At 38.0% G+C, this 18,494-nt stretch overlaps 1 protein-coding gene across 1 annotated transcript in view; it reads right to left on the bottom strand.

Annotated features, from left to right (window-relative positions):
• Positions 1–12,403: 12,403 nt before the first annotated feature.
• Positions 12,404–18,494, bottom strand: part of LOC127095562 (uncharacterized) — a 32,727-nt gene continuing 26,636 nt past the window's right edge. The window contains exons 2-3 of the mRNA XM_051034236.1: positions 12,826–13,160; positions 12,404–12,720 (exon numbers count right to left, since the gene is read on the bottom strand). Coding sequence (XP_050890193.1) covers positions 12,404–12,720; positions 12,826–13,160 — 652 coding nt within the window. The remainder of the gene's footprint in view (positions 12,721–12,825; positions 13,161–18,494) is intronic.

Below are 18,494 nucleotides of genomic sequence, written 5' to 3'. Positions count from 1 at the left end.
CACATCACCTTCATAATCCCTACTGACTTTTAGTTTCAGAAGGAATTAGCAGCATTGTCCAGGGCAATGTCATGACATCCGGTCAGACATTCTTCCGCTCACTCAGCCTTGACATACATCACAGTATCCTGATAACTGACAAGGTGCCATACCTAGCTATCTGAGTACACATAGACCACAAGCTTGATGATTACTTGCAGCTTCAAGGACAAGACTCCCCCTGTCATGGACGCCCTACTCTCCTCTTGAAACTTGGAGATCACACATGAGCATATCCAACACCCCAAAGTTGGACCTTCACATACTTCCTGATTCAAAGAGAATCCAAACCACTTGATGAATGGAAAACATAAGACGCATCTTCATGTCTTCAAGAGCACACCCTCTGTTCAACCCTCTTAGCTGAACACATTCACACTCTGTGTCAATCTCTCTTCTAACCAGAACAGAAGACCACTTCACACGATGTTCTAACATCAGCTGGGACATCCTTCACAACGAGGAGCACCATCTGATAGTCTTCAGATATCACTGAGTCATCAGCTTGATTACGAAGACCCCAGACCTAAATTGGGACATATACATTTTCATCCCATTACAAGAGATAATCTTCCATAGATGGCTCAGAACTCCTACCACAAGCTCCAAGGGATGAATAGAAAGCACCTCCTTTAGTCTTCAACTTACTACTTTTCTACTCAGTAGTAATTTGTCTCAGACTTTCCTCAAGAATAATCAGCTGCCATATGTTGATTATCTTGATTCTTCGAACTCACTTCTGAGGTACACCAATTGCCACTGGTTGATTACCTCCTTCATGAATCCTCATATGAAAAGGTCAAATGCTGCTTTTTGACCTCCCCAAGTTTATCAGACTTCTCCCAAAGATATTCTGACCTTCCAAGTGAGACTTGAACTTTAAGCTTTTTGAAGTATCCAATCTACAACCCTGTAGACCTTTCTATCTCAAGTTGATGTGCCACTTCACCAACTAAGAATCTGATGTTGAACCAAATGTCACACCAGTGTGTTTTGACATCTAGCTGTTGAATTCAGCTCCTTCTTCTGCCACTTGAAAGAACTTCCTCCCTTCACAGAACAAGAGTTCAATGTTCTCATAGACTTGATTGTGGAACCAAGTTTGAGTAAACAACCTCCATCCTGCAGGTTTGCAGTTAAGTCATCCAAGCTCACACCTTGATGTATCCCTGCTTCTTCTCCAAAGACATCAGACACTCTGGTGCATGAGTCTTCAGAAGGACCAGTTAGAGACTAACCCTTCAGCTATACCAAGGATTCCACGTCCTAAGGCAAGGCTGTTTCCATGATGTCAAGAATGCTGCCACTTGTTCTTGACTCCACAGTGTGCATAAGCTAATGCACTTCCTTACCTAGATTAGAAATAAACTGATCCAAGTAACCACCATCAAGACTATGATGTCTTCTTCTTCTTGTACATACCAAGGCTGAACATGTTTCTTGCCAGGAAACCTTTTCAGAGATCATATGCTTTTGCTGCCACCAAAGAGATAGATCATAAGCCAATGTACTCTGCTTCCTGTGATTCTGCACAGGGTCTTGAAGAAGTGATGTTCCAACATATTTAAGAACATCAGTTATCTTGAGCTCCAAGGATAATCAATTAAACACTTGTACTAGGCACAAGTAGACATTGATCTTAAATCCTTTCCCAATTATCCTTTCAGATACTTCCACCATAAGACTACTTTGAAAGTACTCTTCTTGTGTCAACATCTTCTGCTTGCAAGCACCTAGACAATTTTGAAAGTCTTCCCAGATTAAATTCACCCTTAGGAATGAGAGAGATGAATTCTTCCTTGCAAATGTGTCACACAACCACCAGAACCCATGTGACACAGGTTAACAGCCAACCAGACCCTAGGCTGACCAGACTTGAGGAGGTTAACCAAGACTCCCCCTCAACTTAACAATCATGGAAACTCCACACCAATAACCATGCATTGTATAAAAATGTCTCTACCTGACATACTTCATCCCTACCAGTGGTAACTACTTCTATGAGTTATACCTAAGCAAACTCCTACTACACCAATCAGACTTTAGCTGACCATAAGTACTAGAGGAACACCAGTCAATAGCAGATACGCATTGCCAGAGCATACTTCATCAACCAACCTATGAATCTTCATATTCTCACTCTTTGAAAGAACTGCCACTTCTGATCGTGGTGATTGAATAGCAAGATTCATGGTCCCAATCCTCTGAAATGAAGTAGCAGTCAGGTTACTCCATTGTTGACTGCTAGCCTCTAGAGGACTTGTCTTACAACACTCCATAGTACTCCAGAGAACAGCCATTCATCCATGATCAATCTACAGGAGTAGGACAGGCAGCAGGAAATTGCTCAATGTCAGATCTCACCCAGCTCCACTTCTAGAGACCAGACCTCTACATGTGACCTTCTTGAGCATACACACAGTTGACCCTACCCTTGTCAACTTAGCACACACAGATGTCTCCTCTTCCAGGTCAGGAGTAGGTTCCAAACAAGTATCCCTTTGTTTGACACCTAAAAACATCTGCTCTTCAACCAGTAGCTGCATACTTGTTGAATAACATGTTCTAACATCGCATAGAACATTAGTTCCACCTCCTTGGAACAAACCTTCCTTGAAGGCCTTCAAGATCTTCATACCCCCTACTCAAGTGAGTAAATGAATCAGTGATTAAGTGATTCTTACTATCCTGAAGTGAGAACTTCATGATGAGTGGACTTGAGGAGACTCAAGTATCTTTGACATCTTCAGTAGATTATGATGAGATCTTGAATACAACAGCCTTTCATCCACATGAGGGGAAACAACATCAGAGTTTGAGTTTTGCCAGGTATTATGCAGCGGAAATCATAATACAACTCAACCTATGAACACACACTTCACCAGATCAGCCTCCAAGACCATACCAAGTTTGAATATGATTCAATACTGGCACAGTTGTCCCACATACATGCCAATTGCCACCCTCCAGAGACAGGTACACACCATTCCTGTCATGAACAGTCCATCCACCTACTTCAAGGGACCATTCAGGGAAAATACAGAACCTTTTACAGGTTCCAGCATCAGTACTAACATAACTCCTTGCAAGATACCAGAAAGTATCACCCATGGATCTCATCCAGAAGCAGAACAGGATGCCTGCTCTGATACCAATTGAAATTCTGGTGTAGTCAGAATTCAGATGTTATACTCCACGTCATGACATCTGATCTAACATTGTACCTAATACAGCAAGATAGTTATTAACCACTGTACTAATATGCACAGGTTCACAGATGTCACTACATCTCATTCTATGTCACCCTAGAATGTATGAACCCCTGGTTCTGTGCATCAGGAAGAAGGACTCAACAGAAATCAAACCTAGCACTCACTTCTGTTGTTTTCTTCCATAGTTATCAGCATGATGTCTTACTGTTGTTTGTGGACATCATCTGTTACATTGTTCCAGTGTGTGTATCTTTTACTTGTATTTCCTGAATTAAAGATTGAACATGTTAATCTAATTTCCACTTATTAGATTGCTAACAATTTGGCTATTTGTTAGGTTCATTAATTGTAGGTTAGTATTTGGTTTCCTGGTTTTTCTCTAAGCTATTGAATCCCTAAGAAAAATACTGAACCAGAAAAACCAATCATCCTACACTTTAGCACCTGCTGTTGGGAATGAATGTCACAACATTCAGTTTGACATCCAGAACATATGCTGATTCTGATATGTTCCTGGAAACTTGCTGTGCTAAGCTTGCAATACTGGAAAAGACCAACTAGTCTCTACTTCAGTATCATCCTTCAGTATCAACTGTCAAAACATCCAGTTTGACAGTTTCACTATGATCCTTCAGCCCTGTCTGTTATCCTTGAGAAGAACAGACTTAAATAGATACTGAACTACAGTTAACCTACTTATCATTCAGTATGTACTGTCCCTGATGAATGTTACAACTTTCTGATTGACATTCAAACTGAAGGCTATATGCCAGGTCAGTTATCATCTTGATAAGCTGACTGGAATACCTGCTGAGTTATGACAGTAATAAACACATGCAGAAGGAAAACAAACACAGGAAATTGTTAACCCAGTTCAGTCCAACATGACCTACATCTGGGGGCTACCAAGCCAGGAAGAAGATCCACTATTAGTAGTATCAATTCAGAGTTAAACTCACCCGTTTACAACTCATCACTTAATCCCTACCCAATGCAATCTATACCTAGGAACTCCTAGATAGAAACCTCCAGTTTCCATTCCTATCACTACAAATACAATGTAATGTTAACACACCTTGAACTTGCTTCACAGCTTCATTCAAGAACAAAATCACTCTTGCCTACAGGCTTTGAGTTACAAAAACTCTCAGGATTTACCACTGATATACACATGGTAACCTTCTCACAGATTGGGAGGTTTACCTTACACACACCCCTAAAAATTCATTCTAGGAGGCTTACAAAGACTAGATTACAATCAACTATTTATAACCTAATCACCCAACTGGATTTGGGCCTTCAGAAATCGCAGCAGACTTGTTCTTTGCTGTTACAACTTCAGCAGAAAAATTCTGCTACAAACAAGGTCTTCAATCCTAAAATCTCTCCATATATATCTCCATATTTTGAGCCTATATATCTTCTGATTGAGTCTTCAAGACCTCCACATGGGAGTTAGGATATTCACCAGATATCCTTGCTGATCCCAGAATATATACTGAATTAATTAATTCAGTTTTCTACACCTGTGCGATGTCACAGACCTGATGTCGTGACATCGTACATGACATGTTGGTCCAGATGTTGAATTTCTTCAACCCAACATATTAAAACAACAGAGATGATTACATTATTTGTTTTCTAAAATTAATGCCAATCCTAAGGAATCAACAATCTCCCCCTTTGGCAAATTTTAGCTAAAACAAATAAACAATACACTGGACAAAACATCCCAATTTGGGAATGCTCTTCATCTCCGCCATTGGCTCCACCACCACAAACACCAAAGTTGGTGTACATGGGGAAGAAGAGGGACAATACTCAGTTGTACCAGAACCCTTCCCCTCAACCGGAGAGCTTCCAGAAGAATATGTAATGCTGAGTACATAGACAATGTAACTCAGATCACACGGCACAACTGTCTTCTTAACTCAGATCACAAGACACAAGTGGAACCCCAGTTGGTGGATTTTGTGCCTGATGCCAACTTCTGTTTGCTGCCACATCAACAGTTGGCTTGCTTCTGGTACATTCTCAACCCCAGGACTATATTTCTCTCCCCCTTTTTAGCTAAACATTTGTAAAGGCACCCTTCACAAAACCAGATCCAGGCGCAGCTTGCCCAAACCTTAACATACCCCATGATTCTGAGAATGGAGTGTTTTTCTTGTGAGAGGAAGAGGGCTATTGCATCCTTTAAATAGTCCAGCCCGTGCCTAGGAAATTCTGGTAGAAATAAATGCTTGGTCAACAGATTAGAGTGTTTTCTGACTTGGTTGACTGTTGCAGGATTTTTGAACAGGATACCAAGGCCAGAGCGGAGAGCTATCAGCAGAGGGTTGATAGGAAAGGCAAGAATCAGAATGATCGTGGGAAGCCGTATGCAGCTGGCAAAGGTTTCCAGAGACAGAGTGGGATGAAGAGACCTAGTGGGGGAGACTCCAGTGCCCCTGCTAAGTGTTACAGATGTGGTCAGGCTGGGCATCGTATCCATGAGTGTACCAGTACTGAGAAGAAGTGTTTCAAGTGTGGCAAAGGTGGTCACTTGGCTGCAGAGTGCCGGTTGAAGACTATGACTTGTTTCAACTGTGGAGAGGTGGGTCATATCAGTCCACAGTGTCCTAAGCCGAAGAAAGAGAACCAGTCGGGAGGCAAGGTCTTTGCTTTATCGGGTTCTGAGACTTCTGCAGATGATCGTTTGATCTGAGGTACGTGTTATATTAATGGCTTTCCTCTTGTAGCTATTATTGACACAGGTGCGACTCATTCTTTTATATCTTTGGATTGTGCTGTGAAACTTAAATTAGAGATATCTGAGATGCATGGGAGTATGGTGATTGATACTCCTGCGAAGGGTTCAGTGACTACTACTTCAGTTTGTTTAAATTGCCCTTTGAGTATTTTTGGTAGAGACTTTGGGATGGATCTCGTGTGTCTTCCACTAGTGCAGATTGATGTTATCCTGGGTATGAACTGGTTGGTGTTTAACCGAGTTTATATCAACTGTTTTGATAAGACTGTGATCTTTCCTGAGATTGAGGAAGGAAAGAGTTTGTTTCTATCAGCAAGGCAGGTGAATGATGCAGTAGCAGATGGGGCAGAGTTGTTTATGCTGTTAGCGACTTTGGAGGCTAAAGATAAACTGGCGATTTGTGATCTAGCCGTGGTGTGTGATTTTCCTGATGTGTTTCCTGAAGAAGTGAATGAATTACCGCCAGAGCGTGAAGTTGAGTTCTCGATTGATTTGGTACCTGGTACTAGGCCGATATCGATGGCTCCGTACCGTATGTCTGCTGTTGAGTTAACTGAATTGAAGAGTCAGCTGGAAGATCTGTTGGATAAGAAATTTATTCGTCTGAGTGTGTCACCGTGGGGCGCACCAGTGTTATTGGTTAAGAAGAAAGAAGGTACTATGAGGTTGTGTGTGGACTACAGGCAATTGAATAAAGTGACGATCAAGAATCGGTATCCTTTGCCGAGGATTGATGATTTGATGGATCAGTTGGTTGGTGCGAGTGTGTTCAGCAAAATAGATTTGAGATCGGGGTATCATCAGATACGTGTGAAAACTGAGGATATTCAGAAGACTGCTTTCAGAACAAGGTATGGACATTATGAGTATTTTGTAATGCCTTTTGGTGTGACTAATGTGCCTGGGGTATTTATGGAGTATATGAATAGGATTTTCCATCCGTACCTAGACAAGTTTGTTGTGGTGTTTATTGACGATATTTTGGTGTATTCGAAATCTGAAGAAGAGCATGCTGAACATTTGAGAGTGGTTTTAGGAGTTCTACGAGAAAAGAAGTTATTTGCTAAACTGTCCAAGTGTGAATTTTGGTTAGAAGAGGTTAGTTTTCTTGGTCATGTGGTTTCAAGAGGTGGTGTTGCTGTTGATCCTTCTAAGATAGAAGCGGTATCTAAGTGGGAAGCTCCGAAGTCAGTTTTTGAGATAAGGAGTTTTCTTGGACTTGCAGGTTATTATAGGAAATTCATTGAGGGATTTTCTAAGTTGGCGTTATCGTTGACGATGTTGACTAGAAAGGGGCAAGCGTTTGTTTGGGACTCAAAATGTGAAGAAGGTTTCCAAGAGTTAAAGAGAAGGTTAACTACTGCTCCTATTCTGATATTACCAAGTCCGTCGGAACCATTTGAGGTTTACTGTGATGCTTCATTGTTGGGTTTGGGTGGTGTTTTGATGCAGAATAAGCAGGTTGTAGCTTATGCTTCGAGACAACTGAAGGTTCATGAGAGGAACTATCCGACACACGATTTAGAGTTGGCAGCTGTGGTATTTGTTCTGAAGTTATGGAGGCATTACTTGTACGGGTCAAGATTTGAGGTTTTCAGTGACCATAAAAGTTTAAAGTATTTGTTTGATCAGAAAGAGCTGAATATGAGACAGAGGAGATGGTTAGAGTTTCTGAAGGATTATGACTTTGGTTTGAATTACCATCCGGGTAAAGCAAACGTAGTGGTTGATGCATTGAGTCGGAAATCATTGCATATGTCTATGTTAATGGTTAAGGAATTGGATTTAATTGAGCAGTTTAGAGACTTGAGTTTGGTGTGTGAGAGTACTCACAATAGTGTTAAATTGGGAATGTTGAAGTTAACGAGTGGTATTCTGGATGAGATTAGAGAGGGTCAGAAATTCGATGTGCTTTTGGTTGATAAGTTGACTATAGTGAATCAAGGTCAAGGTGGTGAATTCAGAGTTGATGAGAATGGTGTTTTGAAATTTGGTAATCGGGTGTGTATTCCGGATGTTACCGAACTTAAGAAGAGTATTCTTGAGGAAGGACATCGTAGTGGCCTGAGTATTCATCCTGGGGCTACGAAGATGTATCATGATTTGAAAAAGTTATTTTGGTGGCCGGGAATGAAAAGAGAAATTGCGAGTTTTGTTTATTCTTGTTTGACTTGTCAGAAGTCAAAGATTGAGCATCAGAAGCCGTCTGGGCTAATGCAACCGTTGGCTATTCCAGAGTGGAAGTGGGATAATATCAGTATGGATTTTGTTTCTGGTTTACCGAGGACAATTAAGAATTTTGAAGCTATTTGGGTGATTGTTGACAGATTGACAAAATCGGCTCATTTCATTCCGATCAGAATGGATTATCCGTTAGAGAGATTAGCTGAGTTGTATATTGAGAAAATTGTAAGTTTGCATGGCATTCCGTCGAGTATTGTTTCGGACAGAGATCCTAGATTTACATCGAAGTTCTGGGAAAGTTTGCAGAGGGCTTTGGGAACTAAGCTGAGATTGAGTTCTGCATATCATCCGCAGACTGATGGTCAGACTGAGAGGACGATTCAGTCACTGGAGGATCTTTTGAGGGCTTGTGTTTTGGAAAAGGGAGGTGCTTGGGATTGTTATTTACCTTTGATTGAGTTTACCTACAACAATAGTTTTCATTCGAGCATTGGTATGGCACTGTTTGAAGCTTTGTATGGTAGGAGATGTCGGACACCTTTATGTTGGTATGAGTCCGGTGAGAGTGCTGTGGTTGGACCGGAGATTGTTCAACAAACTACGGAAAAGATTAAGATGATTCAGGAGAAGATGAGGATTGCTCACAGTCGTCAGAAGAGTTATCACGACAAGAGGAGGAAGTCACTTGAGTTTCAAGAGGGAGATCATGTGTTTCTTCGTGTTACTCCGATAACTGGGGTTGGTCGAGCTTTGAAGTCGAAGAAGTTGACACCTCGATTTATTGGTCCTTATCAGATTTTGGAGAGGATAGGGGAGGTAGCCTATCGTATCGCTTTACCGCCGTCACTTGCGAATTTGCATGAGGTTTTTCATGTGTCTCAGTTGAGGAGGTACATTCCTGATCCGTCGCATGTGGTCCAAGTAGATGATGTACAGGTGAGAGATAACCTGACTGTTGAAACATCACCTATGAGGATCGAGGATCGAGAGTTGAAGCAGTTGCGGGGTAAAGAGATTGCTTTGGTAAAGGTAGCTTGGGGAGGACCAGCAGGTGGCAATGTGACTTGGGAACTTGAGAGTCAGATGAAGGAGTCTTATCCGGAGTTATTCGCTTGAGGTATGTTTTCGAGGACGAAAACTCTTTTAGTGGGGGAGAGTTGTAACACCCCGAAAAGTGAAAAATTGATATTTAAATATTGTGTACATATTGTATGGGCTTGGCTAGGAAATGTGCCATACGCGTATGGGCATGAGGCATACGTGTATGGGCAGAAGTTTGATTTTTCTGAGCTGTTGTTGTGCAGTTTTGGTCGTTTCAGCTGAGTGATGTAATTTAGCTGATGTATGATATAGTAGGGATCATTTCCCGTTGTTTTGAGCAGTATAGGTATTAGTAGAGTGTGCTAATACTGTGATTTATTATTTGGCATGACATGATATGATTCTGTGATAAATATGCTGATGATGTATGATGGTATGCATAATGCTGTGAATATATCTATTATGTATGCAATTGTGGATGGACTGTTTATGGCTTAGAGTGTGAGCATATGTCCATTGTGGATTGTTGTTGATGTTGCATGCTAGGTGATTTAGCGTGCATATCATAGCCTTTATGGTGGTAGCTAATTCCCATGGTGAGGAATTAGTGAGGGAGTCACTAGGTCTCAAATGAGTGGGACTAGTGAGCTTGGTAGCCGTATCTGGGTTTGATCGGTGAGGTTGAACTATGTGTTCACGAATAGTCGGTACCGCATGCATGGAGTCTCATTTCATAATGTATGTATGGCGTATAATATGAATGGATGTATTCCAATATTATACGTGTGTTTTGTGTTTGTGTTGAGTATGATTATGAGTTGAGGTTGCCGTTGTTGAATGTGTGATATGATTAGGGTGATGAATGTGTTAATTTACTTAGCATTACATGATATTTTATAATGCTTATTATATCGATTGAGGAACTCACCCTTACAACTATGTTTCAGGTAACGAGCAGTGATTGAGTAGAAGCTAGTGCTTGGAGTCTAGTGTAGTTCCTTAGTGGGTCATGCTCTGGTATATGTAACATCGGGACGGGATGTTTTACTTTGTTTTCATTTTTGGTTGTTGAACAATTTTACATGAAATGTGTTACATGGTTTCCATGTTGTTAGATTTCTATCCGCTGCGAATTGTGCAATGTTTTATTTTGATTAATAAATGAGCATGACAAGTTATTTTGGTGAATGGTGTGAAGTGTCAAGTGTGACACCCTGAAATTGCATATCTACTCTGATTCATATTTTGTTGTTTTAATTAATTATTGGGGTATTTTAGAAGGGTGTTACATTCGTCATATCCCATTTTATGTATTTAAACTCGCAGATCGTAATTGCACATCACCTAATCATCGAAACAACATGAGTCAATCCGATATAGGTATAAGTGATATAGTTCTAAGTATGCGAGTAATAATATATATATATATATATATATATATATATATATATATATATATATATATATATATATATATATATATATATATATATATATATATATGTGTGTGTGTGTATATATATATATATATATATATATATACACACACACACACACACATATATATATATATATATATATATATATATATATATATATATATATATATATATTTTGTATCAGATGATATGGATGTTGATGAAAATGGTGCATTATCCCGTTGTCCTCAAGGTATGTTAATAAACATTTTGTTTCAAATAAATGTAGCTTTTGCTCATGCGACATAAAATTTAAAATCATGCAATATTAAAGTATTCTAATTGAGGCTTCTTAGGTACATTTTTTGTTTGTATTTTAGATTTTAGATGATATTTAGTAATCAATATCAAACTTCTGCCTGTAGAATCAGGACATGTTTTTCGAGCAAAGCACAATATTGCTCGAAACATCAAAAATAATATGATGATAGAAAAATCCCGGTTGCCTCATCCAATTACATGTAGACACTGCAATGCAAGATTGTTTCATCATGAATCATGTGACACATGTTGTAATGATGAAAAGATATTTAGGTAACATCCTAGCGTTCAAATGGGAACGAGAGTGCCTGTCTGTCCGCTTTTATAGATCCGCACACCCATCAAACTATTAATGAATATTTTTTTTAAATTTAAATTTAAACTATTTATGTAATAAATTTTACGATACGTATTCTCATATTTATTTTTTATTCTATTTTAATTAAAATCTCTCTCTCTCTCTCTCTCTCTCTCTCTCTCTCTCTCTCTCTCTCTCTCTCTCTCTCTCTCTCTCTCTCTCTCTATATATATATATATATATATATATATATATATATATATATATATATATATATATATATATATATATATATATATATATATATATATATATATATATATATATATATATATATATATATATATATATTATATATATATATATATATATATATATATATATATACAACGTTAAAAAAAGGAATTTCAATAATGACAATTTTTTATTTATTATTTGTTTAACTATGAAAGGTTGTAAAAGTGTATTAATTCTAAATTGCCTTTTCCATATCTGTTTGTTCAATTTGTAACACTGATTTAATTTAAAAAAATTGTCTATTTTTAAAAGAATAAAATATGAGTTTGGTATGTCGTGTAACAAAAATGGGAATCAATGTGTGAGAATTTTTTTTAATGAATTTAATAAATATTTGCGGGTGCGATAAAAGACTTTGTTTGTAAACTACATTTTTTGTGTAGCCACCATCTTCTCTTTTCAATTTTCCTTCCCTAGTTAAAACTCTTGTTGTAGTCTGTGAAACACCCATGGATAAAGCCACATATAACTGTCCATGACTAAAAATATGTCGTGGAAGATATATTTCAACATTTGGAATGGTTTATCCGTGTAATTTATTTATTGTAGTTTCAAAACTTAGTGGCACAGGAAACTGCTTTCTACTAAGGACAAAAGGCAGTCCATCACTTGCAAATGTTTTTATTTTAATTCTGGGTAAAAACGCACGTTTTCCTGCGTTGTTTCCTGTCAAGATTTTCACATCCAACATATTCATAAATAAACCACGACATAATAACCGCGTCCCATTACACAATCCATATCTAGGATCTAGATTTTATAACAACATCAATGGTGCACTCTTTTTTATATTTAGAATATATGGTGACAAACTACCTTGTGCAATTGAGTTTAAGAATACTTACTGGTATAAATTATTATTATCTCCTTCAACCTCATCAAAAGATAACAAATTATGTTCTTCTCCTGGAAACTGGTCGATAATCATATCATTCAATTTCTGGATATCATCATTTGTTGGTTTCAAAATAGCTCTTTGTACCATATATGGGGCATCCCAACCATGCAATTCTAAATTAGGAAAAATATATTGGATAAGTACTTGTATGGAATGTTCTTTTTTCCATGGGATTGCAATATGCAAATGTAACCTCGCCATGTCATCTGGTTTGGTAGGTTCAACACCATCACCAATGCGAATAAGAAATTTTGCAAACTCTTGATCATGCAATGATCGCATATTTTGACGCTAATGCAAAATCTTGGTATGATTCCATAAATGAGACAGAACAATACACGCTGAAATCATTTGTGCCTTAGTACCTTTTCTTAGAACAGGAAGAACTTGACAAAAATCTCCCACCATGATCATAACTTTTCTACCAAATAGAGCACTGTTACTACAAATGTCTTGTAATGATCGATCTAAGGCTTCCAAACAATTTTTGTTTGTCATTGGTGTTTCATCCCAAATTATTGCAGCAGCAACTCTAATGTGATTCACAAGATCTTTTTGCTTTTGAATACCACAAATGGAACTCGGTTGTATATCAATAGGTATCTTAAAGAAAGAGTGTGCAGTCCTACAACCGGGTAACAATGTTGCAGCTATGCCAGATGATGCAGTCGCTAAGACAATTTCTCCTCTACTTCTTAAACTTTACATTAATGTTCGATAAATGAATGTTTTACCTCGATGTCGTAGATGTATAGTTGTAAGAAAAGATAAAAAAAGAGAAACAAGCTCAAACATCTCGCCCTATAAACAGTCAGTCGAGAGTTCCATTTCAAAATTACAAATATGACATTTCCAAGATCACACTTTCAAGGAACTCATGACATTTCTTGGGACGGTTATATATATATATATATATATATATATATATATATATATATATATATATATATATATATATATATATATATATATATATATATATATATATAGAGAGAGAGAGAGAGAGAGAGAGAGAGAGAGAGAGAGAGAGAGAGAGAGAGAGAGAGATTTTAATTAAAATAGAATAAAATTAAATATGAGAATACGTATCGTAAAATTTATTACATAAATAGTTTAAATTTAAATTAAAATAAAAAATATCCATTAATAGTTAGATGCGTGTGCGGATCTATAAAAGCGGACAGACATGCACTCTCGTTCCCGTTTGAACGCTAGGATGTTACCTAAATATCTTTCCACCATTACAACATGTGTCATGTGATTCATGATGAAACAATCTTGCATTGGAGTTTCTACAGGTAATTGGATGAGGCAACCGAGATTTTTCCATCATCATATTATTTTTGAAATTTCGAGCAATAATGTGTTTTGCTCGAAAAGCATATCCTGATTCTACAGGCAGGAGTTTGATATTGATTACTAAATATATACATCCTAAAATGATCAATTTGAAGAACAAAATTTTTTCTCCCAATAAAAAAAGAGAAAAAAATAAAGGATTATAAAATGAACCAAGTTAAAGAAGAGTGTATACAAAGATGAAGAGAGAGAGTTGGAGAAGAAACGTTCATGCGTATTTAAAGAATACTGCCAATAATGCTTTTCTCCAACTGTGCCGATCTCTATCCATTTTTATTATAAAGAAAATAACTTGAGATAATATAAACTAAAGAAAGCTAAATTTGTTCATCCATAACTTTTTTTAAGCAATTACCTTTGATTTGAAATAAAGTACTCTAAGACATTTGTGCCTCCATGAATTTTTTTCTTCTTCTTCTATCTTCCTTTATTTCTCTTTCTAATCTTTGTTTTTTATTATTATCAATTCTTTGTTTTATTTCTCTTTCTTTTGTAACCCATGCAATAATCGCACATTCGAAATAAAAACTATATTATATGGTGGGGATTACAGTTATATTTGAAGTGGTAGTAGTATACTACCACCACATATTTTTATTTTATTATTTTAAAAAAATTGTAAGGGTATGTTTGGAATACAAAAAAAGCAACTCCATTTGGATTCCATTTGTATATGTTTTTCTAAACTTTGACCATATTGCAAGTTAGAAACTTGACCCTATGCCATTGCATTTTCAAACTTTTTCTTAATCAAATTTGTAAATGGACTTAACTATACTTGACTTAAAATTTTCAAAAGGCAAAAAAAACTAACACTCATTCAAACCTTTTTTAGGCTCTTTGTGCCTCTTTCAAACTTAAATTTTTGTTAAAAGCAATGCACTCACTTTGAAACTTATACCACGAACTACGAGGTTTTGATCCCTCATTTTTATGTTGGTACGTAGGTACAAGTCCGAAGATCTTGTCAAACACAAAAATATAATTATTAAATTCTTTTCTCATCCCCCATTCTATGTATTGCAAACATCATTTGTATAAAAACACATATGCATACAGAAAGGGCTCCCTAGGAGTACCTAGGACACTTTGGGTACTAACACATTCTCTCCGTGTAACCAACCCCCTTACCTGTAATCTCTGGCATTTTATTAGTTTTGATTTGAAAACTTCTTATCTTTTGGGTTTTTTTCGTACTTTTCCCTTTTCCCTTGGAAACACTAAAAGCACGGTGACGACTCTGGTTTTATTGATGTCTAGCTTATCCATAGCTTGATGGTCATGAATTTACCGCTACGGAAATTAAGTGGCGACTCTGCTGGGGAGTAGTCTCCAGTGGGTTTAGCCTACTTTTTATGTGTATATAATTGTATATTTGATATATGTGTATTTGTTTGTATGATATAATTTGCTTGTTGTGCTTGGTGATCTCTGACTGGTGTGATAAGTTCTACCCGAACTTGAGTGCAATTAAGATAGGAAGATGGTATAGTCATGTTCGACTTGTGTGGAGTAGTCCTTAACAAGTTGGCTTGAGACCCATCTACTCAGTGGAGACCCTTTTGGAGTTAGGAATGTCACAAAAGTTATTTGTGGCTAGGCATTACTATCTCTGATTATGGGTCCGAGAAGTTGAGGACCGTAGAACATTTAACCCCTCTTAGCCTATTTAGGACGTAGTGCGGAGACTGACCAAGTGTAGACTTGATAACAGTTGTTACGCGATACTACACTCAGACGAGTTTCTCTTGAGAATATTATGGGTTGATGAGTCAGTCATCCTAACATGTAATATCCGATAGATGGAATTAAGACTCTGGAAACCTTTTAGAACATGATCTACAGGTTTTTATCCTTAGTTAACTCCTTTGGGATGGTTCTTACCCAGACTCCATGCTTGTGACTCACAACAAACCCTTGATTCTTGGTTGATCCAATCAAGTCTTGTCAATATCAATGGAACTTTGGTGTTGGTAAGGTGAAAATAATAATCCACCAAAATGGATGATTGATCTTGACGATGACTTGATTCATCCATTGACCTTTGTTTGTTTGCCTTGTGTGTGATCCCTTATTTGTGATTGTTGCATTCATTCATTCATGCGCATCATAACATTCATCACACGAAAATTTCAAGGAACTGAGGTGTTATTTGCAAATATTTTCAGACCATGGATTGTGGACGAAGGAACACTAAGAAGTATAGTGTTCCCTTAGGGAGCTATCATCTTTTGTATTAGATCCCTTGGACTTCAAGCATCGCCATGGGAAGCTTTTGTCTGTTTTATCTGCTGATGTGGTTGAAGGAATCTTGAGTGTGTTGGTTCAGTTCTATGACCCTCTCTACCGTTGCTTCACTTTTCCTGATTATCAGCTTGTGCCTATGTTGGAGGAGTATGCCCATCTCTTGGGAATACCTGTTTCTAACGATGTGCCTTTTAGTGGATTGGAAGAGATCCCCAGATCTCATCTCATTGCTGAAGCTCCTCACTTGAAAAAGTATGAGATTAAGGCTCATTGGGTGAAAAAAGGAGGATTGTTTGGATTGACTTTTGAGTTCCTCATCAAGGAAGCTATTGCCTTTGCTTAAGCCGGTAGTGTGGATGCTTTTGAAGCTATCTTTTTGTTGCTCATCTATGGTTTAGCTTTGTTCCCTAAGATTGACGGTTTTGTTGATGTTAACGCCATTAGAATTTTCTTGATTAGGAATCATGTTCCTACTCTGTTAGGAGATATATAATTCTCTTTGCATCTAAGGAATTCTAAGGGTGGTGGAACGATTTTATGTTGCATTCCTCTTGTGCACAAGTGGTTTATTTTGCACTTGCCTCAGACACCTACTTTTGAGGAGAACAAACAATGTCTACGGTGGTCTCAGAGACTTATGTCTCTCACTAATGATGATATAGTTTGGTATGATTCTTCATCGAGTATTTTGGAGATTATTGATAGTTGTGGCGATTTCTCTAATATACCTCTGATTGGTACACAAGGAGGAATTAATTACAACCATGCTTTGGATCATCGTCAACTTGGGTTCCCCTTGAGAGACAAACCTAATAACACTTTATTAGAAGTTATTTTCTATCAAGAGGGTAAAGATCCCCAACATTTGAAGCAAAAGATTGTGCATGCTTGGCATAATGTGCATAGGAAAGGAATATCCGAGCTTGGTCTGTGCAATTATGTAGCTTTGGAAGCTTACACTCTTTGGGTGAAAAAGAGAGCTTTGGAGTCAAAGATGCCTTATGCATGTGAGAGACCTATGTATATGGTTGTGGTGGAGCCATTAACTCTCCCTAACCAAGATGTAGTGGAGTTGGAAGATGCACTCTCCAAGATGAAGTGAGAAAAGGATATGTGGGAAGAGCGATTTCCATGCTTTTAGCCAAAAGCATGAGGAGTTGTAGCTTGAGTCTAAGGAAAAAGATGAACTTATTGAGCTTCTTGAAGACCGAGTGACGAAGAGACAGAGAGAGACAGAGGTTTCATCGTCCTCTAGTATGCCTCATCCTTCCATTTCTTGGAAGAAGATTGTTGATTAGCTTGTCCTCGAGAAGACTCGAATGAAGGCTTCTTTTGAGACCGAGATCCGACGCATTCGAAGGAAGTACGCGCCTACAGCCAGATCTTTTGACATTGTTGTTAGGGATCCATAGGATGACTAGTCTCCTTTTCTCTTGTATTTTCATTTGGTTTCTGAAAATGTACTCAGTGTAATCCTTCCAATTATATAAATAAAATAGATTTTTGTGGTTATATCAATTTGTTGCAATTGTTGTTAAACATATATATTTGCAAATAACATAGTAAGTTCCTTGAAAATAAAAACAATCAAGCATTGCATTTCATGCATCATTTGCATAACAGGTTTCTCTTTCGCCAGATGTCTTATTGGTGTTTCTTCTATGCTTCAGCCAAACTGAATCATCGATACAATACTCGCACCAATCACTCAAGAATTATGGAGCATCTAGAGCAAGAGAACATAGATTTGAAGGACGAGATCGCCCGTCTGATTTCCATGATGGAGTCAGTGTTAGCTGGTCAAAACCAGTCGTCTCCAACGCCTTCAACTCCTCCTCCTCAGAGGACTATCATTTAAGAGGTGGCTACCTCTACCATTCCTGCAACTGTTGCCCATTTTGCACCCAACATGCCTGCCAAATTTTGTTCCTGAAGGCTTTGCGCCTACCTTTGCTTCCATGTCGGCATCTAGCCTGGTCATGTTTGTGCCACCACCTATTGTGCATACTCTGTCTCGTGCAGAAGACACCATCCATCATTCTGAGCCGTCTGAGGGTCCTGATGTGTATGAGAAGATGGACGAGATGAAAGACCCATTCCTTGAGCTGCGTAAGGAGTTGAAAACTCTGAGGGGTAAAGATTTGCTTGGGAAGAGTGTTGCGGAACTCTGTTTGGTTCCAAATGTTAAAATTCCGATGAAGTTAAAAGTGCCTGACTTTGAAAAGTACAAGGGGAATACCTGTCCACTCAGTCATCTGGTGATGTACGCCAGAAAGATGTCGACCCAAACCGATAATGATCAGTTATTGATCCATTATTTTCAAGACAGTCTGACCGGTGCCACTCTGAGGTGGTACATGGGATTGGATAGTGCAAGCATCCGCACGTTCAATGATTTGGGTGAAGCATTCGTGAAGCAGTACAAATA

Source organism: Lathyrus oleraceus, chromosome 6 (assembly GCF_024323335.1).
Source record: "Lathyrus oleraceus cultivar Zhongwan6 chromosome 6, CAAS_Psat_ZW6_1.0, whole genome shotgun sequence".
Lineage (NCBI taxonomy): Eukaryota > Viridiplantae > Streptophyta > Magnoliopsida > Fabales > Fabaceae > Lathyrus > Lathyrus oleraceus.
This window is presented reverse-complemented; position numbering and strand designations above follow the sequence as displayed.